Below are 20505 nucleotides of genomic sequence, written 5' to 3'. Positions count from 1 at the left end.
AAGTTATCCTGATTTATATGAAATGTTTAGAATACTTGTGTAGTTTACTTTTATTGCTTATTTAATAAATATACCCATTTTAAACGGGCAATCTTTATTTTTTTTTTATATAGGTTTTATTTCCCACACTGGTACAGCAATGGGAGCAGCAGAGCATTTCGTTATGGAGTTGCACGAGGATCTGAGAGCCCAATTCTAGATGACTTTGTCATGTCTTATTTGTTTGCTCAGGTAAAAGGACAGTCCCTCTCATCTCTTATGCATCACTTACTCACATAGGGGTCAATACAATTAGGTGCGAGTTGGGTCCTGCGAATTCTATTTACAAATCAATTCACCTGAAAAAAAGATAATGAAAATCTTTATTTTAACCCCTTAACTGGCTAAAATAAAAATAAATATATACTGTGTGTGTGTGTGTGTGTATATATGTATATATGTATATATGTATATATATATATATATAATATATATGCCCCCCCTTCCCATTTCCTTTGGCCCCTATTGCAAAATTGCTTCACACCCCCCTGTGTCTATAGATCCCCAATAACAAACATCCCTGGTGGCAGTACCCCCCACCACTCCCCTTTAGCATATTACCTCCACCCACAGGTATCCCTAGGCCCCCATTGTTTTTGTACCCACAGCCCATATATGTGTGTGCATAATAACCCCTCCCCTTCCCTCTAAAGGATCAATATAACTTTCATTTCTTACTCAAATAACAGTCCCCACTGCTACAGCTCATCTCTACATACTTGTGCCTGAAGGTTCCCCTCCTCCCACTTTTGGTTTCCGGCACATGCGCCTCAGAGTGCCGGTCGCACGGCATTCTGGGGTACAATTTAGGGAGTGATGTCGGCAGTTACAGACCACAACATCACTGCTGGGGGCAGGAAGAGCTGATCCGTTTTGCACATGTGCTTCTTCCATAACAGACAGGGGGAATAATCATGCATTTGGAGGGGCTTAAATAGCATTTTCTACTTCAGGGTCCATAGGGTATCCACAGGATACCTTGGGGTATAGGTGATGACGTCAGTACCGGCGTTCTGGTACCGGCGGGGTGTAGGGGAGACGGCATGGACGTCAGTACTGACTGTCCATGCTGTACTCCCAGATGTGCAGCCAGCTCTGCCTTTAAAAGAAACTTCAGGGGCTCTTCATAGCCCCCCTCTGCACAGTGCCTCCGACTCCGGCCAGGCACCGACGAAACTGGGATGCCTTGGCCCGGGGGCGGGGTATAGAAGAGGGACCCAGATGCATCCTGGGAGGCTGAAAACTTTAACTCTGTGGTGCCTGAAGACTGACGTCATCACCTATACCCCCAAGGTATCCTGTGGAACCCTATGGACTTCGTAGAAATAGAGATAACAAGGGTAAGTTCTTACCATATCTCATATTATTTGGCCAGTAAAGACATGTCAGTTTTCATGGGAGTTTCCCTGAAAATCTCAATAATGTCAACTGATGCAAGACTGGTGTGTGGAGGCGTATTGATGGGATGTAGACAGGTCGGGATCCTGGCACCACTATCCCGACCTCCGGCATCCCGAAGGTAAGTATCGGGGTGTTAGGGGGAGGTTAAGGTTAGGTAACGGGATTAGGGTTAGGCATTAGGGGGAGGGTTAGGGTTAGGCACCAGGTAGGGAGTGTTAGTATTAGGGTGCCGGGAAGGGGAGGATAGGTTTAGACACTAGGGAGGGAGGAGGTTTGGGTTAGGCACCAGGGAGCGTGGATTAGGGTTAGGGCAGGGGTAAGAAAAATCCTTACCGTTACTTCCTATGGGTGTCGGGAATCTGGCTGTCGGGTTTGCCACTGTCTGTATTCTGACCAGCGGCATCCCGACAGATGGGAGTTCATATCCAACCTGTACTGATGGAAGGGTGAGTTTTGAACTTGCAAAGGTGAAGTTAATCTTTATTTCAGCTTTTTACAAACTTTTATAAATACAGTGAAAAATTACTACACAGACTTTTTCCTAGACCCCAAAATGCTGTACAGACTTTAATTTGCTGAAAAACACTTGCTCGCTATATTATTTCAAGCATTAATAAAAAGTGCAAAGATCAGCCATTTGACACATTTTCAGAACCTCCAGTACTTTTCTTATGGCCACTAACACCTTCTATATGGTCCTGCTATCTCAGCTGCCAATTTTTGGGGATCCCGGATGGTTCCCAACTTTTTCATACACTTCTTCTAGGTTGCTTTTTGTAGAAAAAAAAGTTGCATAATCTCGCCGCGAGTACTGCAAATTGTCATTTCTAATTGAGTCTTACATTTTGCGGGGGCACGCATTCACTCAGTCTGCAAATTTTATGAAACAAACTCGCTCCTAATTGAATTGACCCCATAATATTGAAATAGTTTTCACAATTTCCAGTTCAATTTTTTTTCGCTTAATTTTTTTCAGTTGTGTTCTTTTTGCTTTTGTCTTTTCTTGCAACATCGGCATTTTGCTATCAGCTCTACTCCTTCAGTTTTGAACACGCAAAACACAGCCTAATTAGTTACATGAGCTGGAATGATCATTGGATAATTATAGGATATTAATAGGGTTGGCAGCTGGTGTTTTCAGGTATCATTGTCATCTTCTTCTCTGCTACTTTCCTGTGGTGGATGATGAAATTGAAACCATTCTATATATACATATTTCTTGGCAGTGTTTCATAATTGACATGTTGCATCATAAAATTATGTTTTTGTGCCTTTGCTTCCTGTACTTACTCATGTGTCACACCCCACAACATATGCATTCTTATTACAGTTTTCTCCCACATATAAAATATTGCAATGTGTTTGTCTTAAGAGCTATGTCAGTATATAAGTAGCATAAAGTGTTTTATATAATAACAGCAAACATATTACACTTATAGTACTTCAGGGAACCCAGCCTACCGAATGATATGTTTGGCCTGTCCATTTACAAGTAATAAAACCAGTAATAAGTGTGTCAATACATCTGTGATGAGCGGTTTTATCAAAATGTGCACGCAAAGCTTTTCATTTTGTTTACTTGAAAACGTTTTGTACTCATTTTACTTAAGCTGTTTTGAATTTCCATCTATTAAAAAATGCAGCCTTTTGCTTTATCAATGACTGCAAGTTGGAAACAACTTTAATGCAAACTGCTTTGATTGGAGGGATGGTGCGTTCATATTTTGTCAGGCATAGCAAACGTGTTTTGTTCCCATTTTGTTTATGTTGGTATCATGATTGTTGAGCTGTGTTTATTATCCTGCATATGTAGCACTAGTTATTGTGCCAATATATATTTGTTGTGGTATGTATTTTGGCTTTATATTATGAAAATTGGACTAAGCTGACAAGTGCTAATGCTGGGTAAAATACTTTTTATTTTTTTCTGTTTCCTTTCTGTGTGTGAGCAGCACGCTGTGTATATCCTTTTATGGCAAGTTATTTACCTTTTGTAGATTATGCGTCACATAAAACTATTTTTTGCTCACGCTACATCTGGCACATTAAGTTATTCTTGTATATTATGCGATATGCCACTATTTGAAGGTTGCCCAAAGAATTACACAGTAAAAAGTGCTCCAATTGGCAGTCCTGTTTTAGCCAATTCCCTCTTCATAAATGCCTGCAAAAATATACCAGTGTGAACAAGCCCTATTGTATAGAATGATATAGTATAGAATTGTAAACTGTAACTTCATGTACTTCCTAAATATCTATTACCTATCATTAGCTAACCTCTATTAAATATTGTGATACTTCCCTTCTAAATCTAAATGTAAGGGGAAAGAAAACCACCTCTTCATCGTTTCCTACCTTACCACGGGCTGTTAATGCAACTGCGTTGGTTTTTGGTGTATAAAATGTGTGTGTGTGTGTATGTATGTATGTATATATATATATATATATATATATATATATATGTGTGTGTGTATATATATTATAACATGCATATATATATATATATTACATACATACATATGTACGTTGGTGAAAGTGTACGGGCAGGATGCTGTGAGTAGAAAATGTGTGTACGATTGGCTTGCGCGCTTTCGCAGTGGCAAGGAATCGGTGGAAGACTAGCTCCATTGCTGTTCGACGCACACTGCTCGGGACACGCTGTTGAAATGAATGCAATGGCAGTGCGGTGGTGGCCTCGGGCAAACCCCGACTGGGGGCACATCCAGACTTGTCCTTGCATGTCAGCTCGCATGAGCGACCACATTGCATACAGATATATCAGACCATTCACCAACTTTTTAGAAAGACCTCGTGTATAACATAGGAAACAGTCGGGAAGCCGGCATACGCAATGCTGACTGCCGGATTCCCGACTGCTGAATCCTGGCAAGGGTTAAATGACAGGCGTCGAAATCTTGACGCCTCTCATTTTACCTACGCCGGGAGACCGGCGCCCGGCATCCTGATCGAAGGGCTGCTGGCTGCGGACAGCCGTGCGAGGGGGAAGGGTTACGTTTAGGGCTCCCGGGGGGGACTTAGGGTTAGGCACCCCCCCCGGGAGGTTAGGGTCAGGCTAGGGGAAGGGGGGGGTTAGGCACCCCTGGGGGGAGGTTAGAGTTAGGCACCCCCAGTGTGGACTTAGGTGTAGGTGGCGAGGAAGGAGGTTTAGGCACTTAGAGGGGGGATTATACCATTAAGGTTGGACTTAATGGTTAATGGTGTAAGCGACGAAACGCGTTGAGGAAGTGGGGACCTCTGTTGTTTGACCCAGTGATTCTCTCAGATAAGCCTTTTTGTTGTTCTTTGATGTAATTATGCAATTTTTAGATATGTGTTATTGTTTGTGAATAAAATTGTCTATGGTAATACACTATGTGAGTATTTTCCTTCTGGCATATATCTACGCTGGAGGAGCTAAAGCACCATTCTAAAGGTTCAGGCGTGATGTAAAGATCTCATATAAGCTATCGGATGAGCACTTAACGGTACGCATACTGGACACGTATGGTGTGGGTACTCCGTGTTAAAACAGAATACGCTATGAGGCGCTTGTCTTTCACATTTTGTTTTTCATAATACTCCGGGACCACACAACGAGGATCCATTTGGGAGGACTTGAGCTGCCACTGGGAGACCAGAACCATAGCAGAACATTTCTTTGAACTATTTTGAAAAGTATATACAGAAACGTCTGATAGGTTAAGCGTTAGGATTAGTACCTTGTTTCTCATTCATATATATATATATATATATATAATATATATACACACACACACTAGCTGATGTACCTGGTTTTCTCCGGGTGGACCTTCGATATGTATCCTGTTTCCATCTCACTACTTCAGTAACACATTAATCCTTCACCTCTATAGTAAAGCATCAATGCTAAAGTAAGACATTACCTTCCCCCACCTGTGTACTAAGACATTCCACTCCCTCAACTCTGTAGTAACACATTTCCCTCCCTTGCCTGTGTTGTAACACATTCAACATTTCCCTCCATCACCTGTGTAGAAATACAATCCCTTCCTTACACCTGTTGGTAACACATTACCTTCACTCACACCTGTAGTTACTTATTCCTCTCCCTCACCTCTGAAGTAACACATTGCTCTCCCTCATCTATGTATTAACACATTCCCCTCCCTCACTATTCAAATAGAGGAGCCACATCACCTGCCAGTGATGTGTAGCAGCACTTGGGGTGACCGTTGCTGTTTGAATATGAGCTGTTCTGCAGTCACAATGAGACAGTCAGGGAGGATATTGCACAGGGGGAGGAACCATTTTAGCCCTTTTCACCACCTTAGGAGTCATATTTCAAAAAATCCTTTCTTAAGTGGTACCTACATCATGGAAGGCATATACTCCCCGAATTTCATGTTTCCTGGTTCAGTGGTTTGGGCTGAGCGTTGATGAGTCGGTCAGTATAGATATTCTCTCAATAATTTTGAAAAGATCCTTAAAATAAGTAAAGGGTATATTTACATACACTGTGATAAACTGGTTATTTGTATTGAAAATGGCGGGCTTATTTTTCCAAAGCAATGACTTGACAGTTGTCACTGATGGGCAAGTATTCTTATTATATTCCATAAAGTAAATACTTTAGAATAACTGATATTTAAGTGAAATGTCCCTGTAACAACACACATTATGATGTTGATAAACATCTAGGTGCTGTGTCACAGCTTGAGTTATATGAGCATCATTTAAAAACTTCTTCTGGATCTCAATATTGTTGCCAAGAACCGTTCTATTGAGTTCCAGGTCAGGCAACTACAGATTTGTCCTTACTAAGCTTTATTAAAAGTGCTCCAAAGACCCTTCTATCTCGCGCCACATGTTATCGGCCAATTGTAATGTGTGAGGTCAATCAAAAGACTCCTGTTAGTCCATAATAAATATGCAAGAAAATTGCTAAAAATTAAATAAAATAGCTAATATTGGCAAACAATTAGCGGAAAATTAGCAAAACGCTAGCAAAGACCATTTAGACTAGTCAACATTGCTGTCTATAAGATTAATAATGCAGCTAAATATGGAAAATGACATTATACATATAAGACAGTGATTTTTGACATATGTGACAAACAACAATGTACCACAACCTGATTTTCCACTTTTAGTTGCATAGTAAGTATTATGGATAGACCGTAATGTTGACTAGTCATAATGTTCTTTGATACTTTTTTGCTAATATTCTGCTACTTTTTTGCTAATCTGCTTACATTTTTGCTAAATTTGTGTCAATTTGTAATTCAAAGTTCTATATGAAGTACAGACTACAGTAGTAGTAAAATACACGTTTTAAATCTTAGATGGCATCAATAATGGAGCCCACCATCTCACGCCACTCTACTGAATGTGTGTCGCACCGAGAGCTAAGCTAAAAATACCTCTGTATTAGACACACAGCCTCAACATAGTGTTCTCAAGTTACTGTGGAAATGAGGTTCAGTCTTGTGGATTCAATACTGATATCCCTATGCAGTATGAAAATGATCTTATCAAAATAAATCACGGCATAACTGAAAATCCATTTGGTAGATAACTGCTATCAGCTTATGAGTTGATCGTCTGCTAAACTCACCATTACATCTATCCCCTCTGCTTTAGTACCAAACAACCAGGTAGGTCATCACATGTATAGCTGGGTTAAGGGCTCATTCAGACAGGAATTTCAAAAACATTGCTACTTAATGCATGAAGAAAGCCTTGTATTTTGTTCTTGCTTTTAGAGACCCATTAATTAATGTCTCACATATTCCATGCAGCATGTGTTATGTTCTTAATGAGCTTTCCAATTGTACTCCTTTGTGTTTCACTGAGTGTTACCGCTTCTGAGCACTGCAGGTAACTAAGCAGAAGGCTCGCTCTCTCTAAGGATGGAAGGACTTAATTTCCAACTCACAATAGCATTTAAATACAGTACTTACATAAAGCCATAGCAGTATCTCTCAACAGGTCTGTCAACCTGTTTCCCAGGTAATGTGAGACTCACTAGAGAGACTGCCACATCCTTTATCAGCCTCTCACAGTTGATCTGGCAATCAAGGCAGATAATCAGCTTCTGTCTACCAGACATACCCTAAAAACCTGATGCATATATATGAGACTCGTATCTCCATTTGACAATTTTCCCAGTTTTGAGTTTATTTGATGCAAGAAACAGCAACGTTTCGGGTCTTCTCAGGATCAAGTATAGCTTGTAATCTGACATCTTGTGAGTCAGTTTGGAAACCGGCTAGGCAGCTCATGGCAAGGCGAAATGAATTAACGGAGTTCGAAAGGGCCACTATAGTGGGTACATCGATGGGTGGGGCATCCCATTTCCGAAGTTGCGTGGACATTCAACATTCCTTGATCTACAGCAGCCATGTAAAACATGTGGTCCGAATAAACATTTTATGCTGCTCGACAGTGTGGGCCCAAATATATATAATATGCGGCCCACACCCCTGCCACGATCGGTGTTCAGCTCCGATCGGGCTGTGTTTACTTTATTTAAAACTGGCAACACTGGTTTCTGAAGCAATCAGAGACTAAAGAAGCCTCTGATCACTTCAGAGGCCAGTGTTCCCAGTGAGGCAACGCACGGGTGACGTCATGACTCCCGCAATGAGGATCCTGCTGCTCAGGAACTAATTAGATTCAGTCAGCGGCTGCGTCTACGCGGGACGGTGGGAGTGATGACGGCATGGACTGGATCGATGCCCAGGGGCCATCGTGAAGAGAGGTAAGTACTGCACAGTGGAGTGGGGCCTGTTCTATATTAGAGCACAACATAAGGTGCACTACTAGGGGCATTACTGGGGGCACTGCATAAGGGGCACTACTAGGGGCATTACTGGGAGCACAACATATCGGGCACTACTAGGAACATTACTGGGGTCCCTACTAGGGACATTACTGGGGCACTGCACTAGGGCCACTACTGGGGGCTCTGCATAAGGGGCATTATTGGGGGCACATCATAAGGTTCATTAATGGGGGAACAACATAAGGGGCATTACTAGGGACATTACTGGGACAAAATCCATAAGGGGCACTGCATAAGGGGCACTACTAGGGACATTGCTAGGGGCATTACTGGGGCACTGCATAATGGCACTATTGGGGTCACTGCATATGGGGCATTGCATAATGGGCATAACTTCAGGGGGAATTGCATAAGGGGCACTATTACAGGGGGCACTGCATTGGTTTTTATTAATAATAAACCTTTGAAAATTGCATATGACTTTTTTTTTTTTGCGGCCCACACACTCTTAGACCTTCAATATTCGGCCCGGTTGGGTTAATTAGAGTTTGACATACCTGATCTACAGTGTTGCGTGTGTACTGGGTATACCTCATGAAAGCATTATCAACTACCTTAGACAGCGCAGTGGCTGACCACGGGTGCTCAATGGTCGTGGCCAGCGGTGTCTGGCCTAAATTGTCGGTGGTAACAGACAAGTGACACTGGCTCAAATCACATACACATTCAATGTAGGAGGTACCAGACACACATCTAGCAGGTCAGTGCATCATACTTTAGCTTCCATGGAATATGGGACTAGAAGACCTACCAAAGTGACCCTGTTAACACTACGACATCGGGCACAGCGCCTCACCTGGGTTGGTGACTTCGCTAACGATCCTGGAGGACTGGCAACATGTGGCATAGTTCGATGAGTCACGGTTCCAGTTGTTTTTTGCTGATGGTGTGGTTCAGGTGTGGTGCAGACCCCATGAGGCCATGGTCCCTAGTTGTCAACAAGGCACCATGCACGCTGGTGGTGGTTCCTTAATGGTGTTGGGTGTGTTCACAAGGCATGAGTTGGGTCTGCTGGTCCGCCTGAACATGTCATTGACCGGTAACCGCTGCGTTCCATTGCTTGGTGACCATTTACAGCCCTTCATGGAGGCTTCTGACGAATGGAGAGGCCAACACGTTTGCCAGACATGAAGCCAATCGAGCATTTATGGATGTGGTGGAGAGGTCCATTTACACCCAAGCTCCTGCAACTACAAATATCTAGGAGCTGTGGGAAGCTATCCAGATGCATGGGTCAGCATCTCTCCAGGAGTCTTCCGTCCATTAATCGATGCAACGTCGAATTGCTGCATTTCCTCGGGCTATAGAGGGTCGTACAAGATACTAGTGAGTATATTTACTAAAGTGTTGGTTTTTAGAAGTGGAGATGTTGCCCATAGCAACCAATCAGATTTTACTAATCATTTATCTAGCACCTTCTAGATTAGAAGATAACAGCTAGAATCTTATTAGTTGCTATGGGCGACATCTCTCCAGTTCTAAAAACCCACACTTAAGTAAATATACCCCTAGGCATCTATCCCATGTCTTTTGGCACTTTAGTGTATATTATCCATTTGTTCTGACTCCTGAAAGAATATCTGTCTGGAGTACCCACCTCTGCCTTTGTCTGTTTATCCAATGATGATTGGCGGCACTCCAAATAAAGCATTCTCAAGTCAATGTTGTTGCTGAAACAGCAACGTTTCAGCACAATTTAATCCAGTGCTTTCATCAGGCATAGAATTACATAAAACATAGTACCCCATCGTAATGTCCTCTGGCCACTGCTCTGGCCGCTTCCAGTCACTGTGGCTGCGGGAGAGTGATGTCAGAGTCAGGTGCCCTGTTGCTGGGAAACAAGCGTAAACAATGCATCGGTCTGCCGTGAGCGGCAGCGTGCTGTATACAAATATCACAATAACGCGCACATACAAGTGTGTGGGGAAAAAAGTGGCTATGTATATATAAATAAGTGCAAAAGAATAGTAATCAACATACTGTAAAAAAAACATTGTAGATAATAAAAAAAAAATAGTTTAACATACCAGGAGATGCAGCAGACATGTATATAAGGGCTTCTAGTGTCTAGACAGAGAACTGAATAATTAAGCTTGCAAGTATAACTGGACCATTCTGCAAAAGAACATCAATGTTAATTAAAAAAAAAACTACATGTATCCGATAAATCTGACTCGATTAATAAGAGAAAATGTATTTACAAAAAACAATGTAAACCTAGGGACTCATTTATGTGACCACGGGGGGGCTGGTGTACCTAATTTATGGTTTTATTTAGCTTCAAGTTGGCGTATCTCGCACTAAGGGAGGGACATGATCAATGATTAAATATTTTAAACTTGAAAGTTTATGGTTAGCTTTGTCAAAATGCTGCTGTTGGATGCTACTGCCCTTTTGGATAACTGTTCTTATAGCCAACCTGTTTAGCGGCATGTCCTGAACTTATAATCTTTAATATTTCTGCCTCTGCGGTAAAAGGACACAAGTTTCCCTGCCAGCTGCCACCAGCCGAACCCCTCTGTAATCATTGCATGCTGCATCACGCCCCCCCCCCCCCCCCACCCCCCGTTGTGTTGAGCTGGCTGCCTCCTCCAATAAATATACTGTTTTTCAATGTTCAAATTCAAGGGTGAATTTGGGTCATGCATGCAGTAAGTCGTATTTTCTGTTTCACTGGTAGGACTTCTGCACATTTGGAGCTGGCAAAGTCTCATTGGAAACATTTATACATCATTTTAGTGTTGTATTTCAAAACAGCAAATATCAGACTCGGGGGTCTACTAAGCTGTGATAAGTGAGTGATAAGGTGCCAGCCAATCAGCTCCCAACTGTCATCTCACAGGCTGTGTTTGAAAAATGACAGTTGGGAGCTGAGTTGCTGGCACCTTATCACTTATCACTTTTCACTCTGTATCTTATCACTTAGGCTCCCCTCCAGGGGGAGGTTAGGGTTAGGCACCCCCCAGGGGACTTAGGTTTAGGCTGCGGGAAAGGGGGGGTTAGGTTTAGGCACTTGGGGGGAGGTTAGGGTTAGACACCCCTAAGGGAGGGTTGGGGGGGGGGGGATTAGGTTAGCGATACTTACCTTAGGGATGATCGGGATCTTCACCCTTGTCGGGCTGCCGCTGTCGGGATTTGAACCACCAGCTATGCGGTAATACCTACTACACACATAGAGGGCGATTCTATTCACTGATGTTAAGTCTGACTACAGGCTTTTGTTTTCCCACTTAGCGTGGCGCTAACAGCCTCGTGGTGGGCACTTTCGGCAGTGAATGCCGGTTAGCTTGACTGAAGAACCAGCTTAAGGATTGATAACTGGCATTCTCCGACTTAAGTGGTTCTAGTCTGACTTAACAGGGTGGTCAATTGAATAGCTCCGGAAACTCCTTCCCAGGGCTATTAAACATTGTGCAAAATTGAATCGCCCCCCACTGAAACAGAAGACAGATGGCCATGCCCAGCTGGGCTTTCAATTTGTGGGAATTGTTAATACTAACTAGACACTGCTAACTGGCCCAATATTGCCACCTGTATGGCTTATAATAGACCAAAATATCTGATTTATTCTTTAAAAATCAATAGGCTCCTTATCCACCGAAAGAGAAATGTAGATGGCTTCTCTTTACCTGTGTATGTCTCTAACTCCCTTTACTGGCTCAATCTGCTTACCCTTACTTGCAAAGTCCTCACCAATGTTCACCTCCTTCTTACATCTCTGATCTCATCGCTAGACACATCAAAGCTCAAATTCTCTTCCACCTTTGACTTCATCCTCTTATTTCCTATTCACACTCCTGCCTCTAAGAATTCTCCTGCGCTGTTCCCTATCTATAGAACTCCCTGCCTCGCCCAAATATATAACCTTTCAACCATGCTTTCGGTGCCCACCTATTCAATGTTGTCAAATGGCCTGCATATAACACTAAGGAGGAAATATATCACATCTTCTAAAGCGTAGACAAGTGGAGATGGACCAGCTCAGATGGTGACAAATCTGGGGAGTATAGGTAGATTTGAATATTGTCCACGTACAAATGATACTGAAAACCAAAAGAGCTGATTAGTTTGCCAAGAGAGGTGGTATAGATTGAGAAAAGCAGAGGACCCAAGACTGAGTCTTGCAGTACTCTAACTGATAGAAGTAGCAAAGTGGAGGTAGAATCAGAAAAGCGAACAGTGAAAGGACGATTAGATAGGTAGGATGAGAACCACGAAAGGGCTGTGTCTTGAAGACCTAGGGATTGTAGTGTTTGTATGAGAAGAAAGTGGTCAACAGTGTCAAAGGCAGCAGAGAGATCTAGAAGAATTAGAAGTGAATAATGGCCTTTAGCCTTTGCAGTGACCAGATCATTTACTACCTTAGTCAGTGCTGTCTCTGGAATGTTGGGAACGAGAGCCTGACTGAAGTGGGTCCAATAAGTTGTGGGTGTTAAAGTGTGTGAGTCAAGTGTAGGCAAGTCTCTCCAGTAGCTTGGAGGGGCATGGGAGTTAGGATGGTAATTTGAGAGAGAGTTAGGGTCAGAATTTAGTTTTTTCAATATGGGAGTGATCACTGCATGCTTGAACAGTGATGGAAAATACCAGTAGAGAAAGAGATTACAGATCTTAGTTAAGTGTGGGATGAGCACAGGAGACAGAGCTTTATTGATTTGTGACGGTATAGGATCAAGAGGAGAGGTAGTAGGAGGATGAGAAGAGTGTAGATACTTCATCTTTATTAGTGGGGTCAAATGATGAGAACATGCCACCGGGCTCAGGTAGGGAATTCAGCAGGTCCCTGGCTGAGGAAGAGCCCACCATTTCATTTTGGATATTATCAATCTTGCCCTTGAAATAGGAAGAAAGATCTTGTGCACTGATAGTAGCAGGTGGGTTGGGTGATGGAGGGGTAAGAAGTGATTTAAATGTATTGCTTGTGGTTAGAGGCTTGGTCAGATATGACAGATTGGAAATATGTTTGTTTGGCAGTATCCAGTGCATTACGATAAGAGTGGTAGATAGTCTTATATGTGAGGAAGTCACTTGGAGTACAAGATTTACGCCACTGACGTTCTACTTTACGTGAGAGTTTTTGTAGGTGTGTTGTCAATTTGGAATGCCATGGTTGACGTCTAAGTCTACTAGGAGTGTGATGGGTAGCTGGAGCTACTTCATCAAGGGCTAGTTCTAGGGTCTACTTCAGGTGTGATACAGCAGTCTCAGGAGAAGTTCACTTAGAAATTGGTAAGAGTAATTGTTGCAAAGAGGTGGCTAGAGATGATTATCAAAGAATTTACTTTCACCACAAGGGACAACTCGGAATCTAGATACTAATACAGTAGCATAAAGAGGCACTGATGCAGCCAGGTCAGATGTAGCCAGGGAAGGAGAAAAGGTTGGACACTGGTGTGGGAATCGGTATGATTTACCGCCAGACCCATGCCCGGCGGTTGGAATCCCGGCAGAGGAGGAAATCCCGATCGTCCCCAGGTAAGTATATACTAACCTATTTCTACACCCTAACCCTCCCTTAGGGGTGCCTAAACCTAACCCCCCCAGTGCCTAAATCTAACCCCCCCTTCCCTGCCACCTAAACCCACGGGGGGTGCCTAACCCTAAGTCCCCCCCAGGGGTGCCTATCGCTAACCCACCCTTCCCCTAGCCTAAACCTGACCTCCCGGGGGGGGGGTGCCTAGAATCGGAGTGATCGGTGTGTAGTTCCCAACGCGTATCGGCTTGTGCCTTCCTCAGGGGTTCTATCAGAGACTCATCATCACAGCGGAGTCCCACTCCTTAGTCTCCTCGCGGCGACGAGTCGAGCCGCCGTGCAGTGCCTGCTGAGCCCAGGAGTTGCACAATCTCGCAAGAGTGCATACACCCGGAAGTCTCGCAGACCGCCGGTGGGGACACAGCGCGTCCAGCAGCGCGTCCTGACATGCGCTGCTCTACACAGCGGAGCCAAGGACCGGAGGACCACAGACGGGAGAAGAGGATTTCACTAACCCCGGAGGTGAAGAGACAAGCACGTCGAGGGTAAGTTTTGTGCACCTGGGGGATACGGGACGCCGCCCCGCCAGACACAGACTTGGATACCCCGCGTTTAGGACTTCGAATTGACTCACAGCTACACCTTCCATGGTACACTACCCTAGGTAGTATCACTGACTGCCCTGTATCCCAGTTGATACATACCCCCACCATCCTATATATATCCTGCCCCGAATTCCAGTTCCTATACTGAGATTCATCGCCATCTTGCATATACCCTGCCCCGAATCCAGTTCTCCCACTGAGATTCACCACTCTGCAATAAGTTACACACGCAAGGGGCATTGTGACCCCCTATCTTATTAATTAATAAAATAATCCCTTTTTACACTTTCATCTACTGTGTCAGTTTTACGTATTACACCAAGTGTAGCGCCGACCTCCTATCCACAATTGTTTATCCAGTAATAGGACACATACTAAGGGGTTAATTCAATTTGATATCTATGATGCGCCATTGCAATGGCATTGGAGCTCCTCCAAGGGCACCCTAACCTATTGCTATTAATTCATAATTCAATTTGTTTAGCATTTCTGTAATGATGTTTCTTGTACTGTACTTATCAGATAGAATACAATTATTCACTCCTTCAGCCAATTAGACACTTAACCCAGGGCTTGACCAATTTTTCTAAAATCTAGGAGCCAGGCCACCGTTCCCCCCCAAAAAAATTACAGGAGTGAGTCTGGAGCACAGCTGTGTGTGTTATGGAACTGTTATACACACTATACTGGTCCCATTGAATGGATACAGTAAAATGGAGGCCCCCTCACTGCTCTGCACAGCTCCCCTTCTCCACCCCCCACCCTCCAGTAATAACGGACCACATTTCACATAAAATAATGGTGCCAGAAAGTACAACAAAACCCCTCTCCCCTCATGGTCACACCATAGACCCTACTACCGGAGAGATCCGTGCATTCGGAAATAGGAGACAGTAGACAGCCGGGAAGTACAGGAGGATCAGTGTAGACTGGGACAGACAACAGGGATCAGAGCAGGCCTGGATGGAGAGGCATAGTCAGTGCAGGCCAGGACGGACAGAGGCACAGCAGTCACCGCAGGCGACACTCCTGTGCATGATTTGAACACTGCAATACTATAGGCACGAATCTCCGCTGGAACTGATGAGGATCTGCTTCCTCCCTCACTGCAAAATCTAGTAGCCAGGCAGCAAAATCTGGTAGCCATGGCGACATGGCCCCCGGGATTTGACGAGCCCTGACTTAACCAGTCTATTGAGCTTCAAAAGTGTCTCTAAAAGTGTCTTTTTATTAACGTGTATCAGCCCTACTGGTTGTTCGATTATGTTCTTCTCCAATCCTCCTCTATACATCCTTCCCAGTTTACCCTTCATTTGTTCTCCCCTTCCACTTAGTATGTAAGCTCTTAGGACCCTCCACTCTCTTCTTCCCTAGCACTTTCCTTGCCACCAGTGCTCCACTCTGCTCCCTCGTCTCCTCCACTATCTCTGTTTGCTTGCCCATATGTTGTGCACAGGATCACGAAGCAATGAATCGACTAGCTTTTTGTATAATCCTGCTAGCTTCAGCGAGTTGCCGTACCCCTGAAATTTGTTCTACTCAGTCTGTGATGTAGTGGTTGGTGTTTATGCGCTGATACCTTGTTTTTTTTATGTATACCTTGCACAGCGATTCGTACACTTTGGGCAAGGCCGGTGCTAGACTTCTAGGCACCCTAGGCAAAACTTCTGCATGCGCCCCCGGCTGTCCCCCCACCCCAGTACATATTTAGCCCCTCAGGTGAAAATGACTTTGCACAGGTGGAGTAGCGGTTAAGTTTTGTGTTACATTTTTTTTTATATATATATAAAACTAAAACACAAAACTTATCCACCACTCCAACTGTGCAAAGTCATTTTCACCTGAGGGACTAAATGAGTACGAAGAGGGGGCGCAGGAAGAAGTATGTATATATACACACACATATATATATGTGTGTACACACACACACAGTATCAGGGGTGTAACTAGAACTTTTTGGGCTCCATAGCAACAATTTTAAGGCCCCCCCCTAACTTAGGTCATACAATGCCCACAGTAGTAGTTCCCCTAAAACACCAAATGCCCACTTGTAATGGTGCCCCTTATGCAATGCCCACTGTAATGATGCCCCTTATGCAGTGCCCCCAGTAGTAATAATGCCCCTAAAAGTAGTGCCCCCAGTTGTAATGCCCCTTGAAGTGCCCCCAGTAGTAAATGCCCCTTGAAGTGCCCCCAGTAGTAAATGCCCCTTGAAGTGCCCCCAGTAGTAAATGCCCCTTGAAGTGCCCCCAGTAGTAAATGCCCCTTGAAGTGCCCCCAGTAGTAAATGCCCCTTGAAGTGCCCCCAGTAGTAAATGCCCCTTGAAGTGCCCCCAGTAGTAAATGCCCCTTGAAGTGCCCCCAGTAGTAAATGCCCCTTGAAGTGCCCCCAGTAGTAAATGCCCCTTGAAGTGCCCCCTGTAGTAAGGGCCCTTTAGTGCCCCCAGTTGTAGTGCTCCCAATAGTGCCCCCTGTAGTAAGGCCCCTGTAGTGCCCCCTGTAGTGCCACCTGTAGTAAGCCCCCTGTAGTGCCCCCTGTAGTAAGGCCCCTGTAGTGCCCCCTGTAGTAAGGCCCCTGTAGTGCCCCCAGTAGTAAGACCCCTGTAGTGCCCCCAGTAGTAAGACCCCTGTAGTGCCCCCAGTAGTAAGGCCCCTGTAGTAAGGCCCCCAATATTAAGGCCCCTGTAATGCCCCCAATAGTAAGGCCCCTTTACCCCCCCCCCAATAGTAAGGCTCCTGTAGTCCCCACCAATAGTAAGGCTCCTGTAGTCCTCCCCAATAGTAAGGCCCTCTGTAGTGACCACCCCTCCCCCCTGCGCGCACACATACACACACAAATTAAAAAATAATAATAATAAAATAACACTTACCTTAAACCTCGCTCCGGTGCCTGCTGCTGTCTGTCCCCGGCGTCCGCTCCTTGGCACTATGGGAGTGACATCATGATGTCACTCCCATAGTGCACTGCGGGACCCGGAAGACGGAATTCACTCTTGAGCTCCGTCCCCGGCGTCCGCTCCTCGGCACTATGGGAGTGATGTCATGACGTCACTCCCATAGTGCACTGCGGGACCCGGAAAACGGAGCTCAGGAGTGAGCTCCGTCCTCCGGCTGCCGCCGCCGTAGGGTGCGGGTGAGTAGAGGGGTTAAGAAGGAGTCGCTGGTAACACAATCTCAGCAGGCACCCGGTAAATGGGGGGAGGAGGGGTGATCGGAGGGACGGGCGCCCACTAGTGGCCAGCGCTCCTAGGAAGCTGCCTAAACTTGCCTAGTGGAAGCGCCGGCCCTGACTTTGGGGCGTCTTGTAAATAAAAGTAAAAAAAAAATAATAATAATTACATTTTGTCTTTGATACCTAAAGAAAGGGACAAGCTCCTCAAATATGGTCTCCCAGCTCTTGATTAAAATTAACTTCCAAGCGTGAATTTTGAATCCACTAAGGTGAATACTGTGTTGAACTTGTAAACCTATATTTGTTGACACTGTATCATTGACCGTTTTGCAACAAGTTATTTCAGTTCTCTAAACCATATGTAAAAAGAGGAAGCTATCTTATGCAGATACATGTCTGATAGATGTATTTTTTTTTTTTTTGTCTTTAGTTTGAAGAAGGCTCGTAGTATTCACTGTACGATTTTTTGGGGGGCAGGGTGCTGACTACTGAGAAGGGCACATTTCAATTTAGAAGGGCAACAAAAAGCTGAAACAGTGATTGCAATACATTTAAATGTGTACAATGGCTTCCTGCACAATATTTGAACTCTTTAATTCCTACTTCTTCAAACCATAACTTTTTCTTATACAAATTCAGGAGTGCTTCCAATAAGTGGCTTCACTAGGGGGGGGCGCGAGTCACACTGGCTGAGACTATCCGAGGGGGTGACAGCAATATAGCAGAGCTATGGTGTAACTGAATAGTGCTAAAGAGGTGGTGGATAATGTGTGTATGCACGCGTCATTCACACTGCTTAGGAAGGCTGGAGGTCTCCCTGCAGCTCCCGGAGAGCTGGGCAAGCCCCCCAGCGTGATGAGGGCATGACTGCATGACAGCACATGAGTGGACTTAGGCACAAGGCCATGCCCCCTTTCGTGCACACTTAAGGCGAGGGGTCAGTAGGTGGAACACCTGGTGTCACCGCCCGTGGTGACGCCTCTGCTTCCAATTCATAATATGCCACATAATGGGGTTTCCAAATGCTTGATAAGCATGACAACAGTGCCCCCAATTTATGAAATGTGGCACAGTAGTGCCCAAATTCTATGACCCACACAATAGTGCCCCTAATTCATTAAAATGCCACATGATACAGATCTGATAAACACTGTGTTACATTGGAAGACCAGTATAATGCACACACTGATTAAATTTTTGACAGTATTTATATCTTTATACACACACACCTTTTGAAATATGTCTAGATTGGTCTATCACAGTTATAGTATAAAAACTATGATTTTATAAAAACAATTGCAGCAGACCTAATAAGCAGTTTGTGTAGGATAAATCAGGGTTTAGGTAACGTGGGATTGTCGCATGTAAACAATAGATAGAGATAGCTCCTAGCTATAAAAAGCTCTTAGTAGAAGAGCTCTGTGAGCCGCTGCATGTTGCCTAAATAGGATCAGGCCAAGACTGTCCAGTTGCGAGGCAGGTAAATGCCCCGTAGGCCCCATTGCTTGAAGGCCCACCCCTTTCTTTGAGGGGCTGGGCTTAGTGGGACTCTATTTGAGGGGGGATTCGTGGCGATGCTGTCCATCTTGTTCTGGCCTGGTCAGATCACAGGGGTCCCGCTGGTGAACTGTGTAATTAGTGACAGGTGGCTTCTACTCTTAAGAACCAGTTGCCAGCACCTGAGCTGTGGATGCCTAGCGTTCCTGCTACGCTGTTTAGTCGCCGCGACCTGCCCTATTTCTAAAGGACAGAAAGCACCCTGCCCTCTGGCGTGGCGCCCAGCTGAAACAGCCTGCGGGTTTTGTTCCCTCCCGCGGGCCGCAGTGTCCCGCGGGTGGGGAAAACTGCGGTGCACCGTTCACTACCGGTGAAAAGATGCCGGACGCATGTGCGCGCTTGGGGGCTGCCCGCCATGTCTGTAAGTGCTGGGCACGCCCTCAACGTGATGAAAAGGGGATGCGTCATAAAGACACACACCCTTTTCCTTATCCACGCTCCTTTTTCGGTGCACACGTGCCTTAGGCACAGAAGTGCTCTTTCTCTAGGTTCGACGCCCTGCCCGGCGCCAGACATAGAGTGAACACTACAAGTACTCCTTCGCCTAAGTCAGAGTCTGCGCCACCTCTTCTCCTCCTTCCTGTCTGTGTATTCTGCTAATCCCTCATATCCCTGCCCCCTCACCCAGAGTGCCCATCTGTGTGTGTGTGTGTGTGTTCATATTATCTGTATTATAAGTGGGTCACTGATGCTCTCTGTATTATATGGCAGGCACTGTCATTTTCTTTTTGCTTTACATGGCGGTCACTGTATTATATGGTGGTCAATGTGATACTCCCTTCATTATATGGCGGTCACTGCAATGCTCTCTGTACAATATTGAGGGCATTGCAATGCTTTCTGTCACACCCCCTCAATCAGCCTGCCACACTTCTTCAGATTTGCGTTGCCTCCCTTCAGTGGGTCCCTACCATTGCATTCTCTTTGTGGGCCCTTCATGCCCCAGTCTGACACTGACTATGATGTCTATGCCCCCCATGGTGCCCAGCCAGCGTCTCCTTTCCAGACCCAGCCCGTCCGGGATTTCTGACACTGGATTGTCCAGTGTAATCCCAGAACAAGTGGCAACAGTAGTCCATTATCAGTGTAAATAATATAGTGTTCTAAGAATATGCTGCATATTGTACATACTGGCTCCAGGGTGATATCCTCTTCTCACTTGTGTGACTGACTGCAGATGCGATAGTCATTACACTACACTGTCTTTGGGTTCCCAACAGGAAGATGTGCTAACTGCCGTGGATGAGAGATCACTGCGGCCCAGCCCCCCTGTCTCAATGTTCCAATGATGGCTCGTCACTTCCGCCCTCCAATGACTGCTTGTCACTGCCTCCAATGTTCGCTTTGTCCAGGCATCAGTGGAGCGCTCCAAATAATGGCAGGGCCTATTTCTCAGTTCAAAATATGGGCAGGGTACTGCGTGGTGCACTGTCAAAAA

General features: G+C 44.9%; 1 protein-coding gene across 1 annotated transcript in view; it reads left to right on the top strand.

The window, feature by feature from the left end:
- The window catches only part of JAK2 (Janus kinase 2), a 251653-nt gene that overhangs the window by 107381 nt on the left and 123767 nt on the right, over positions 1-20505 (top strand). The window contains exon 4 of the mRNA XM_088476585.1: positions 114-231. Coding sequence (XP_088332711.1) covers positions 114-231 — 118 coding nt within the window. The remainder of the gene's footprint in view (positions 1-113; positions 232-20505) is intronic.

The sequence above is a fragment of the Taudactylus pleione genome, unplaced genomic scaffold (genome assembly GCF_031769625.1).
Source record: "Taudactylus pleione unplaced genomic scaffold, aTauple2 ptg000190l, whole genome shotgun sequence".
In the NCBI taxonomy this organism is placed as follows: domain Eukaryota; kingdom Metazoa; phylum Chordata; class Amphibia; order Anura; family Myobatrachidae; genus Taudactylus; species Taudactylus pleione.
Note: the sequence above shows the minus strand (reverse complement) of the source record. Positions and strands in the feature narration are given on the sequence as shown.